This window comes from Dermochelys coriacea, chromosome 1 (genome assembly GCF_009764565.3).
Source record: "Dermochelys coriacea isolate rDerCor1 chromosome 1, rDerCor1.pri.v4, whole genome shotgun sequence".
NCBI classification, from domain to species: Eukaryota; Metazoa; Chordata; order Testudines; family Dermochelyidae; genus Dermochelys; species Dermochelys coriacea.
In genome coordinates this window covers 243825664-243837866 of record NC_050068.2, presented here as the reverse complement: position 1 = coordinate 243837866, position 12203 = coordinate 243825664, and the positions used below count along the sequence as shown (strand labels likewise).

Sequence of the window (12203 nt, the reverse complement as noted above, 5' to 3'; positions counted from 1 at the left end):
AATATGTGCACGCGTGTGCACGCACACACACACTTTATCTTCTTGGTAGCATTAGTCGATGGAAATGGTGATTAGTTAGTGATTTTTGGTGCCCAGATGTTTGGGAACCCATGTTGAGATACTTGAAAGGGGTCTGAATGTCAGAGGCCAGGAGCTCAGCAGCCAGATTTGGAAGTCACTTTCCAGAATATTAGACAAAGCATTCCTTGAAATAATATCAGGCTATGATTAGGGCAATACCAAAACCTTAATAAAATGACATTAATTGCTTAAATATTAAATATTTAAAATTGCTTATCACTAATTAATAGCTATTAATTAAATCAGGCACTCTCATGTTGCTTTTCATCATTAGATCTCAAAAGTTCATTGGTTGAGGGATATCATATTTATTGTAACTGTAGCTTTTTGTTAGCCTCACCTGCAACTAATGGTTTGGTTTTATTGAACAAAAAATAAACATATGGCTTGAGTTTGAAATATTATTTGTACATAGATTTATACCAGAAGTGGGCAAACTATGGCCTGCGGACCGCATCCAGCCTCCGGGACCATCCTGCCCAGCCCCTGAGCTCCCGGCCAGGGAGGCACGCCTCCAGCCCTTCCCCCGCTGTCCCCTCTCTCCTGCAGCCACACTGCTGTGCGGACAGTGAGGCTTGTGCCCACCCACCTCCCAGGCTTTCCCCAATAAGCCTGTCCTGCCACTCTGAGCAGCATAGTAAGGGCCAGGGGAAGGGACGTGTTGGATAAGGGGCAGGAGGTCCTGGGGGGCAGTCAGGGAACAGTTGGATGGGGCAGAGGTTCGGGATGGTGGGCAGGAGCTGTCAGGGGACAGGGAGCAGGAGGGGTTGTATAGGGGGTGGGGTCCCGGCAGGGCAATTAGAGGTGGGGGGTCCTCGGAGGGGGCGGTCAGGGGACAAAGAGCAGGGGGGGTTGGATGGGTGGAGAGTTCTGAGGGGGGCAGTCAGGGGGCGGGCAGTAAGAGGGGACAGATAGGGGGAGGGAGCCAGGCTGTTTGCAGAGGAACAGCCTTCCCTACCCGGCCCTCCATACCTTTTCGCAACCCCGATGTGGCCCTTAGGCCAAAAAGATTGCCCAGCCCTGATTTATAAGATTAAAAAGCCAATCTGTGTTGCACTTGAAAAGTCAGGACTAAGGCCCCAATTCAGCAAAGCACTTCCGTGTGTGCTCATGTCCCTCCCTGTTCAGAACAGCACTTAAACACCCACTTAGGTCCCATTACAAATAATGGCTGGTTTAGCATGTGCTTTACTGACTTGGTGCGTCAGGGCACGTCTACACTGCAATGAAAAACCCGCAGCACTGAGTCTCAGAGCCTGGGTCAATTGAGTCAGGTTCATGACACTCAGGCTGTGCGGCTAAAAATAGCAGTGTAGCTATTTGGGCTTGGGCTGGAACCTGGGCTCTGAGACCCCACAAGGCAGGAGGGTCTCAGGGCCCAAGCTCCAGCCTGCACCCAAACATCTACACTGCTATTTTATAGCCCCACAGCCAGAGCCCTGGGAGCCTGAGGCAGCTGACCATATTCATCCCTAGTCTATTCCCTTCAGTGGAGCGAACCCAGGGAGGAATATGTCTGGGCAGGACTATGATTAAGGAGTTTCTGATGTGGTAGGGGTGGGGAATTGGGTGGTATTTATTTATTTTTGTCCCACTTTATTGTACTCTAGAGCTGCAAAATTCAGACAGGGATCTGATTTAATGCTCCCTTGATCCAAATTTTGGGGATGCTCCAGTCTGAGATTTTGATTCAGACCCATCTCCACTTAATTTAAAGAAACTGACGGTATAGCTCTGAGAACTGTGAGCTCCTTGAATCAAATCACTGATCTTCTGCATTCAGGCACATAACCATCGGCTTTATTGGTCATGTCTGCCCTGCCTGGGTGCACAGGCAGCACAGACTGAACTCCCAAAGTCCTGTCCCAAGGCGCAGTGGGCTCAGGATGAAAGCTGGGACGCATTCTTGGGGCGCAGACTCTTCTTTTGTGGTTGTAAAGTAGGGGTGGGCAAATTTTTTGGCTTGAGGGCCACATCTAGGTGGGGAAATTGTATTCAGGGACATGAATGTAGGGCTGGGGCAGGGGTTGGGGTGCGGGAGGGAGTGCGGGGTGTGGGAGAAGGTGTGGGGTACAGGAGGGGGCTCAGGGCAGGGGGTGAGTGCAGAAGGGGTGTGGCAGGGAGCTAGGGGGCTCAGGGCAGGGGGGTGGGGTGCAGGATGGGTTCAGAGTGCAGGCTTCGGCCCGGTGCTGCTGACCTTGGTCAGCTCAGGGATGGCAGTGGCACGCAGTGGGGCTAAGGCAGGCTCCCTGCCAGCTCTGGCCCCGTGCTGGGAAGTGACCAGCATGTCTGGCAGTGGCTTCTGGGGGTGGGGCAGGCAGCTCCTTCATGCACTGTTCTCGCCTGTGGGTACTACCAGCAAAGCTCCCACTGGCCACAGTTCCCCGTTCCCGGCCAATGGGAGCTGTGGGAAGTGGTGCCTGCAGGCGAGGGAAGTGCTCAGAGCTCTCTGCCCCACCCCTTCCCCCAGGGGCTGCAGGGATGTGGTGCCGGCAGCTTCTGGGAGCGTCACGGGGCCAGGGCAGGCAGGGAGCCTGCCTTAGCCCAGCTGCGCCATGGTGTTGGCAATCCCACGGGCCAGATTGAAAGCTATGATGGGCCGGATCTGGCCTGCGGACCATAGTTTGCCATCCTGTGTTGTAAAGTCCTGTTCAGGAATATGTAGGGGATCTACCTGGAACACAACAACTGACACTTGTACAATTTGCTAGTGTTGGGTTAAGAGAGAACAACAAGTACTGCTGGTGTTCAGAAGGCACTGGAGACTACACACACACGGTTTGGGAGTGCTAAACAATAAGAACATTTTGACAAATGGCTTCACAGATGCTTATGAAAACATATTCAAATAAAACATATTATGAAAACATAATCAAATAAAAACTGAAGCTGGACTGAACTATGGTACATGTACAACATTTTAGCAGGCGTGTTTTAAAGTAGAACCCCACAGGACCCATGGAATTAGATATCTTTATGTCTATGGATTGCTAAAGGACCTCTGCTCAGCCATTAGATTGATAAGAATGGTTCAGTTGTGAAGAAATGTACTTCAGATTCGAGGCTCCATTCTGACCTCGTATACACTGGCACAAGGTCCCGATCCAGGAAAGCATCCCGTTGCAGTCAATGGGACTTAAGCCTGTGCTAGAAGTCATTTGCTTAAATGCTGTCCTACTTAGGGGATAGATGTAAGCATGTGTTTAAGTGCTTTTCCACTGGAATCAATGGAGTGGGAGCAGTGTAAATGGGGTCTAATTAAGTTCACAACCAAGCCTATGGTAATGAGACAATCTCATGAAGAAGCCATTTTTGAAACACATTGTTATTACCGTGACTGGCGTTCTCTGACTATGATAGACAGAAAGGAGAATGTGAAAGGCTGTGGGGCAGAGGGACAGATTTCTAAGATTTATAAAGGGAGCATAACCCCTAAAAGAAAAATATCAGCACACAATAATGCAGAACAGTTGATGTCATAGGATGTGTCAGCAACAGATCCAGCAGCAACATTAAGCGAGCCTTTGCTCAATCTGTAAGCTGTACGTTGTATATTTCATGGCACAAACAGCAAGTAATATGTTAAACTCCACATTTTATGGAGTTATGGAGAGAAACAGGAACTGCAAAAATTACACTGAGTCAATTAAGGTTTATAGAAATGGCTGAAACTCACCGCAGTGAAAGAGTTGAAGAGATAGTACAGTGCCCAGGCAATGATGACAATGTAATAGACATTCAGCCAGAAAGAGAGAACCACAGCAGCCAGGCCCACTCCTAGGAGAGAAGAAACAGAGCATGTTCAACACAAGCCATCCAAAGTCTACGGAGTTGTATTGAGCAGATGGATACAAGCCTCTTGTGCTGAAGTGGGGATGGCAAGCTGAGAAGTCACAGCACAGAGGAGAGGCGAAGGTTTGTACACCTAGGAAAAGTGAATCATCTCAAAGAGATCAGTAAGTGACAGTGCACCGTGCCTCAAGTTCACTGATCAACCAATGAAGGGTTGTTTGGATGTCATGCCTCTCTCCCATGTTTCAAAGATTGAATGGTGGTGTCTTTCAGTATCCTGCTAGCAGAACTGTATGTGTGGAGCTCTATGAAAATCAAAGAGGGGGAACCAGCTGTGTCTCTGCCTTCTCCTGTAGTTGAATTAGTCTCTCAATAAAAACACTTATTATTCTAGTAATATGCTGTTACTGCGAACGCAACAATAGGTTTACGCCCAACTGGTAGACAGCCAACCTTTTAGTGTACAGTAAACAGGGTTCTGCTAGTAAAGAGCAGCACAGTCCTCCCCGCCAACTTACTGCATCTCGCTTTAAGTACAATCCTGGTGTGCCAGGTGGCTCCATTCAGTCGTTTGCCTCCATCAAGGCAGTGTTGTCTACCTGAGCATTTTGTAACTATCAAACAGAGGGCTGGAGTGTTATTGGTGCCTAGACACCATGGTGAAGGGGACCCTACAAATACCATAGATCAGATATAACAGTCTCCAGGGACTCATCACCCATTCCCCAAAAGCTTAAGTCCCAGTCCCTGAGGTTTTGCTTCCCATTTCAGTAAACGGTTTCAGCTCAAAAGCTAGATATAGGGCATCAGCATCATGGACTTACAGTACAGTACCTTTGAACATAGGCGCTAATTTCCAGACCCCCAATCCGCCAACGGAGGTATACTGGCCAAGAGCTGTCTCCAGCAGGAAGAGAGGAATCCCAGCAAATACCAGTGTCAGAAAATAGGGAATCAAGAAGGCCCCTGGAAGAACAAACAGCTGTTAGCAGCAGGTTCTGCAAGGTCTCATCACCACAAGACTTTTTGGGGCCCTAGACACCTCTTCTCCACAAGAAACGTAAAGCTCAGCTCACAGTTACTGCACAAATCCCTGGGCTCATGTTGCAGTCCCAATGCTCCATTTTAGCTCCAATTCTCAAGCTAAGATGCCACCCCCAGCTTTGATCCCTCTGTTTGATGGTGGACAAGGGTGTTCCGTGGTGGCTGTTAAATTACTATTTGGACTGTATCTTTCTCTATCACTTCTTCCTTCTCACATCCCCATCACCCACTGCCCCAGCACTCATGTGCTGATCTGACTTATCAGTCTAGATATTTATACCTCTCATCAACGTGATATCTGAGACCAAGGCAAGAAAACAAACAGGAACTGGTAGTTCATGGACGATTTGTTCTCTCTCTCTCCCAACCAGGCCAACAGCAGACAGAAGTCTTTGGCATTAGCCATTAGTTTATTTGTTAGCTATTGTTTTATTGTTGTAGAAAGCTAGGGCAAACCAGCCGGGTCTTACAGCAGGACCCGCCGGCAGCGAGATTTGAGGTCAGTCAGATTTCTCGAGGAAGGCAATTCCGCAGGCATGGGATGGCTGTTGAGAAAGCTCAGACTCCAGCTTTTGCAGGTCTAACACAGGTTGTAGAGAGGTCCATTGCCCTTAGGATGGATGCTGTCACAGAGGGTCCTAATTGTGTAGAGAGCAGCGGTTGCTCAGCTACCTCAGACCCAACCCCCTGAGCTCTGAAGATTTGCACCATGACTTTGAATGGGCACTCTGTTTAGTGAGGAGGGAGTGATATGACTGGGGCACTGCAGTGATACACTCCTGCCTCCCAGGGTCACTTAGCAGAGGGCTGCTGCATTCTGGATTAGCTGGGTTTTTTTCTCCCACAGAATTTGCATCTTCAATCTCAGGTATAGGGGTTTGCAATAATCAAGCCTGGACATCCTGAAATCATAGATCATTGTGGCTGGGTCCATCTCTGACAGTACTGGGCTCCATGCATGGCCCTGCAGAGACACATCACATCAGTTAGGACTGCTGACTAAGTGGGTAAACAGCTGAGGCCCAACGGGAGCTGAGAAACAGCTGAGCACCATAGTGGGAAGTTGGCTTCAAGCCCTTTTACATGGGTCTAGGGCAGTGACTCAGGAACATAAGTTGGCAGTAGGTGGCAGGGGGACACGGTCAGTGTGCTGTGGGCAAGCAGCTTGATGGCTGTAAGCTTGAACTTCCAGCTGGCAAAAAGCGCCGGCTTTCATATTCAACAATATCTTGACTTAAAAAAAAAATTATCCAGCACCATCATAGAAACGTGTCAATCAGCATCCCTACAGCATTCTAGCTAGCAGTGGATGCCCGCAAGCCAGAAATCAGAGTCAAGCCTTCAAAGAACTTTGGGAAAGGTCAGATCCAATCTCTGAGGCTATTAGTATTTATTCTTATTGTAGTAGATCCTAGACATGCACAAAACTGACTGGGGCCCTGTCGGGCTAGGTGCCATACAGGTAATAACGAGTGGTCCCTGCCCTACAGGGCTTCCATTCCTTTCTCTGTGATGGGCTGACCTAGACCAGCAGATACAAACACCCCTTGAATTGAGGGGAAATTCAAATTCAGACCTAAGGCTTGATCTGAGCCCCACAGCTCTGGCCTGTCTCTAATTACATAGCCACTCTGGTGGGGCCACCAGCTGAGGAAGGACTCTATAATCAGGCGCTTATGACACAGGCAGGCCATTTGTCTAGTTTTCAGCCAGACCACCCAGTTTTTGTATGGTTTTTTTCCTGTCCAGTACTGATATAAAATTGGTATTACTCACAGAAGACACCATTGTGCAGAGTGTGCTGCTTCACCCCTGCAGTGTGTGAGGTCACAGGCTGGGGCAGGGTCACCCAGGCAGGGGTGGAGACAAACAAGGCAATGTCCTGTATTCTGGGGATGCGTCATTGGCCACCCTATTATAACATTCTGGGAGGAAAATTACACCCTGGGCTGAAATGATTTGGAGAAATGTTGGTAAAATTCAGCGTGCTCATTTTCAGTTCTGAGCGCAAAACCAGATGGATGGGACTCAGGTGATGTGGGTTCCGTTCCAGTGTGATCTGGGGCAAGTCAGTCTCTGGGGGATGAAAATAATCTTTCCTTACTCCCTTGCCTTATTTGCCTTCTCTATTTAGATTTAGCTGTTTGGAACAGGGACCAGGTTTGTTCCACACCTGGTATAATGCAGCCCCAATCTTAGTTGGAGCCTCTAGGCACTAATGTGATACAAACAAATACTACTAATAATTAGTAAATAAAATGGCCACCACTGCCCACTGATTAATTACCAGGATATAAAAGCACCAATATGTTTTTACTTGTAGCCTCAATCAAGGTCAAATGCTAGTCTTTAGCAGGTAACGAAACATTCACTATCAGGTATGCACAGTCTAAATTTCTCATCAGACAAATTTTGAGGACCTACTGAGCTACATTCAGTGCTAAGGGTATGTCTACCTGGGATGAATCTCACCCTCACTATATCCCTGATTAGAATCCAGATTAAATCAACTGGGGATTGATCCGATATGACAGCAGTAAGTGAAACGACAATATTGTCATTCCGTTCAATTTGCCCATGCATAATGGAAGCAGCCCACACAACTTTGCTTCCAACATTGCACGTGCTGATTTATAATTGGAGTTCCACCCACTGTCTGTTCAGCAGTGGAGGTGCCTCAGCCAAGGCTGGGGAGGCGTTGCCTACCCGGTTCTGAGTCAGATGCTGACTGATCCTTCCTCTCTGCTTTAAATTGGCTTTGAGCAGAGCTTTGTGTGTCCCTTTGCCTGCTTATTTGCAGACATCAGCAGCCTCCACTGCTGCTCATCGTTGCAGGCTGCAGAAAAGGTTGCTTGTTGGTAGCCAGACCGGAAGGGCACCAGACGAGTGATTGATGTAGACGGCAATGAACAGTCGGCATGGACCAGCAGCATGGGGCCTTGAAAGCATGCAGGCACAGCACACGACTTTACATTTCCTGAGAGCAACGTTTCTTATGGCAACTGACAAATTTGCTAGGCTCATCCAGCATTTTCTGAACATCCTGCTGGATTGCTCTGTGTCCCTGCCCCTGCTGTGTTAGAGATCATATAGTGCTGGATTTGTAACACTAACAACAAAACTTGGCACTTCCCTCCTTGGGGCTCAGCATGTTTTGCAGAGAGGAATTATTTTAGCCTCATATCACCCCTGAGGTCTATATTATCATCTCCAATTTATTTATGAAGAAACAGCCATGCTGCGGTGCCGTGACTCGTCTGAGATCATGCACCCACAGTGTGGCAGAGCCAGCAATAAAAACCACCTCTCCTTCTCTCAGTACTTCACCATAAAACTGTTATTCCTTATGAATTGACATAAGAAAACAGGAACTGTCGTATCGGAAGGGACAGATAACTGGGCCACCTCACCTGGTAGCCAACAGTAGTCGGTGCCTGATACTTCAGAGGAAGCTGTAAAAGCTGATAGCTAAGGTACGCTATTAGAAAGAACTTTCTAACTATACGGGTAGTTAAGTACTGGGATAGACTTCCAGGGGATGTTGTGGAATCCCCGTCTTTGGAAGGTTTTTTTTAAGAACAGGTTGGACAAAGACCTGTCAGGGATGGTCTAGGTTTACTTGGTCCTGCCTTGGTGCAAAGGGTTGCCCTAGATCAGTGGTTCTCAACCAGGCGTCCGGGGTCACCTGGGGTACGGGAGGCACAGACAGGTTTCAGGGAAGAAAAATATATATACCCCAGAAAAGCCTATAGCCCAATGGCTAGAGTTCTCACCTAGGTTGTCCAAGCATAGAAAAGCACAAGAGTAAACAGAGCATACTATAAATCAGCAGAAATATGAATAATTATTGTATTGTGGTAGCGTTTAGTAGCCAGTCACGGACCAGGTTTCAGGGAGTCCACCAAGCATGGCTGGTGGTAGGCTTTCTAGGGTCCAGGGCAGAAAGCCAAATCCCCGCTGTGCAGAACTGCAGCCAGGGGCCCCAAGCCCCACCACCCAGGTCTGAAGCAACTGAGCAACTTAGCTTTGTGGTCTCCCCTGTGGTGTGGGGCCCGGGACAATTGTTCTGCTTGCTACCCCTTGATGCTAGCCCTGGCTTTTAAATGCAGAAAAACAGGTGTGGCACAGCTGGGCCGCGGAGCTTTGATAACATGTTGGCAGTGGCCTCTGAAAGAAAAAGGTTGAGAACCCCTGCACTGGATGATCTCTTGAGGTCCCTTCCAGCCCAACATTTCTATGATTTGATAATCTGCTGTTGTGGAATTTCATGGGCAGAGTATCATCTAGTGATTAGTGTAGGGGACAGGGAGTCAGGACACCTGTGATCAGTTGGACAGGTCTCTTTTCCCAAAATGTAAACTAGATGAAACAGACACAGGCAATATCAGACATGGGACAACAGTACAGTAAGGAAGGGGTGGGAGAGATTGCTCATGAGGAGGACAAGCAGGTCAGAGAGGAAGTGAGTTTTTAGGAGGAATTTAAAGAACAGGGGAAAGAAGACTAGTGGCCTAGGATGGGAAGGCTTTTCAAGCATAGGGGGTAGCATGACTGGAGGGGGGAAACCAAGACTAGGAGAAGATGATGGAGTGGGGGGAAGTGAAGAGGGTGGGGAAGGAAGTAGGAAGAAATGTGAACCTAGTGACAGCTGGAGCTGAGATTATTTGTAGCTTTGGAGGTGAGGAGAAGGAGTTTGACTTGGACATGGTAAGGGATGGGAAGCCAGTGAGACAAGTGGAGAAAGTGAGTGACATGGATGAAGCAGTGAGAGAGGAAGGTGATGTTCGCAGCAGAGCTTTGAAAAAATGGTGGGGAGGGAGGAGAGGACTACAGAAAATCGAGGCTATCTAGGTACTTCTATGACTACCATCACTGGAGTATTTAGTGCCTCAATCACTGATGGATTTTATCCCTGTGAGCCAGGCTAGTACAAATAGCCCCAGTTTATAGAGACAGAACGGAGGCACAGAGTGGATTATGTGACCTGCCAAAGTCACAGGAGTCTGTGGCTGAGCAGGAAATTGAGTCCAGTTCCTTTGATTCCTAGTCCAGTGCCCTGCTTCCATCAGACCATCATTTTCACACACTTTAAGAAAAGGACAACTTGTGGCACCTTAGAGACTAACAAATTTATTTGAGCATAAGCTTTCGTGAGCTACAGCTCACTTCATCGGATGCATTTGGTGGAAAATACAGAGGGGAGATTGATATACACACACACAGAGAACATGAAACAATGGATTTATCATACACACTGTAAGGAGAGTGATCACTATCAGAGGCTCGTTCACCTGCGCATCTACCAGTGTGATATATGCCATCATGTGCCAGCAATGCCCCTCTGCCATGTACATTGGTCAAACTGGACAGTCTCTACGTAAAAGAATAAATGGACACAAATCAGACATTCAAAAACCAGTTGGAGAACACTTCAATCTCCCTGGTCACTCGATTACAGACCTGAGAGTGGCTATTCTTCAACAAAAAAACTTCAAAAACAGACTTCAAAAACAATGAGAGACTGCTGAATTGGAATTAATTTGCAAACTGGATACAATTAACTTAGGCTTGAATAGAGACTGGGAATGGATGAGTCATTACACAAAGTAAAACTATTTCCCCATGTTATTTCTCCCCCCCCCCCCCACTGTTCCTCGGATATTCTTGTTAACTGCTGGAAATAGCCTACCTTGCTTGTCACCATGAAAGGATTTCCTCCTTTCCCCCCCTGCTGCTGGTGATGGCTTATCTTAAGTGATCACTCTCCTTACAGTGTGTATGATAAACCCATTGTTTCATGTTCACTGTGTGTGTATATCAATCTCCCCTCTGTATTTTCCACCAAATGCATCCGATGAAGTGAGCTGTAGCTCACGAAAGCTTATGCTCAAATAAATTTGTTAGTCTCTAAGGTGCCACAAGTACTCCTTTTCTTTTTGCGAATACAGACAAACACGGCTGCTACTCTGAAACACACTTTAAGAGATGACCAAGGTGACGCCAAGGGATTTAGCCAAGGTGGCAGTGAGGAAAAGAGGGATTTAGTGGAATTGAAGAGTAAGAAGTGATAGCACTTAGCAAGACACTGCATACATGAAGAGACAGGCTCTATTTCCATCTGTGCCACAGAATTCCTCAGTGTCCATTGTTAAATCACTTAACCTCTCTGTACCTCAGTTTCTTCACCTGTAAAGTGGAGATAGTAATACTAACTTCTCTCACAGCTGTCTTGTGAGGCTTAACTCATTCATGCCCGTACGATCCATCCATGGGTGAAAGGCACTGCTGTATGGAAATGCAAAGCATTACTATGATTTCTTCCTGATCTCAGCTGGCAATTGGCTTATGCTTCCTCAGTATATCTGATGTGGTGAATTGTGGGTACACTGAGGGCAGGACAGCAGGGAAAAGAATCAGTCAGTGTGCAGACAAATTTCAAAACGCTAACTAGACCCTTGGGTGGAGGCTGATATAAAGGAAAACATGTGTTTAGCATTCTACACTCACCTCCTCCATTCTTACCACAGAGATATGGGAACCGCCAGACATTGCCCAGCCCAATGGCGTAGCCCACGCAGGACAGCAGGAAGTCAAATTTGCCCTTCCAAGAACCTCTGTCTGGGAGCTCCTTCATCTTCTTGGTGTTCCCATCTCCTTGGCCGATTGGGTCAAATTCCTCAATGGCTGCCTGCTTCACCCCAGAGGGCGAATTCAACTCCACAGATGTGTTGTCAATCTTCCCCATAGCTGCTCACATTTACCACATGGGTTGGAGGGGCAGGAATGATACTCTTAGTCCCAGCTAATCTCAGATTAAATGGGACCAGTGGGTTGGACAAAGCTCCTGCTGGTACCTCTGAGGAGAAAGTAGAAGGAGAAGTTGCTCTTTGCCCAAAACAGTGGGATAGGGACATAGGACTATGAGCCACATCCTTCTGAATGCTCACAGACTGACTCGTTGTATAGCCTTCAGCAAGTCATGTAAACTTCTCCGCACCTGTTCCTCAGCTGCCCCATATTACAAACCTAACAGCGAAGAGCTCATCTGGAAAGGTGCAGGGCCAGGTGGGAGTGCAGAGGGTGCTGGGATCCAGGCAGGGGGTGATGGTTGCGGATGTGGAGTGCAGTGGCAGGGCTGTGGTTGTAGGCTGGGATGGGCTGGAGGTGCAGAGGGCTGGGCAGGGAAAGCCCAGGTCCTGTTGTAGTTGAGCTGAGCAGCTCCAGGGGAAAGGCTGCAGGGGGTTGAGGGTCTGGCCCCAGGGGCTGGAGGAGGCCAGGGGAGAGTT

The 12203-nt window shown here is 47.9% G+C and overlaps 1 protein-coding gene across 1 annotated transcript in view; it reads right to left on the bottom strand.

Annotated features, from left to right (window-relative positions):
• The window catches only part of LOC119863292 (sodium- and chloride-dependent GABA transporter 1-like), a 32125-nt gene extending 20463 nt beyond the window's left edge, over positions 1-11662 (bottom strand). Inside the window, exons 1-3 of the mRNA XM_038421499.2 lie at positions 11425-11662; positions 4708-4839; positions 3758-3858 (exon numbers count right to left, since the gene is read on the bottom strand). Of these exons, the coding sequence (XP_038277427.1) occupies positions 3758-3858; positions 4708-4839; positions 11425-11662 (471 nt within the window). The remainder of the gene's footprint in view (positions 1-3757; positions 3859-4707; positions 4840-11424) is intronic.
• Positions 11663-12203: the final 541 nt, after the last annotated feature.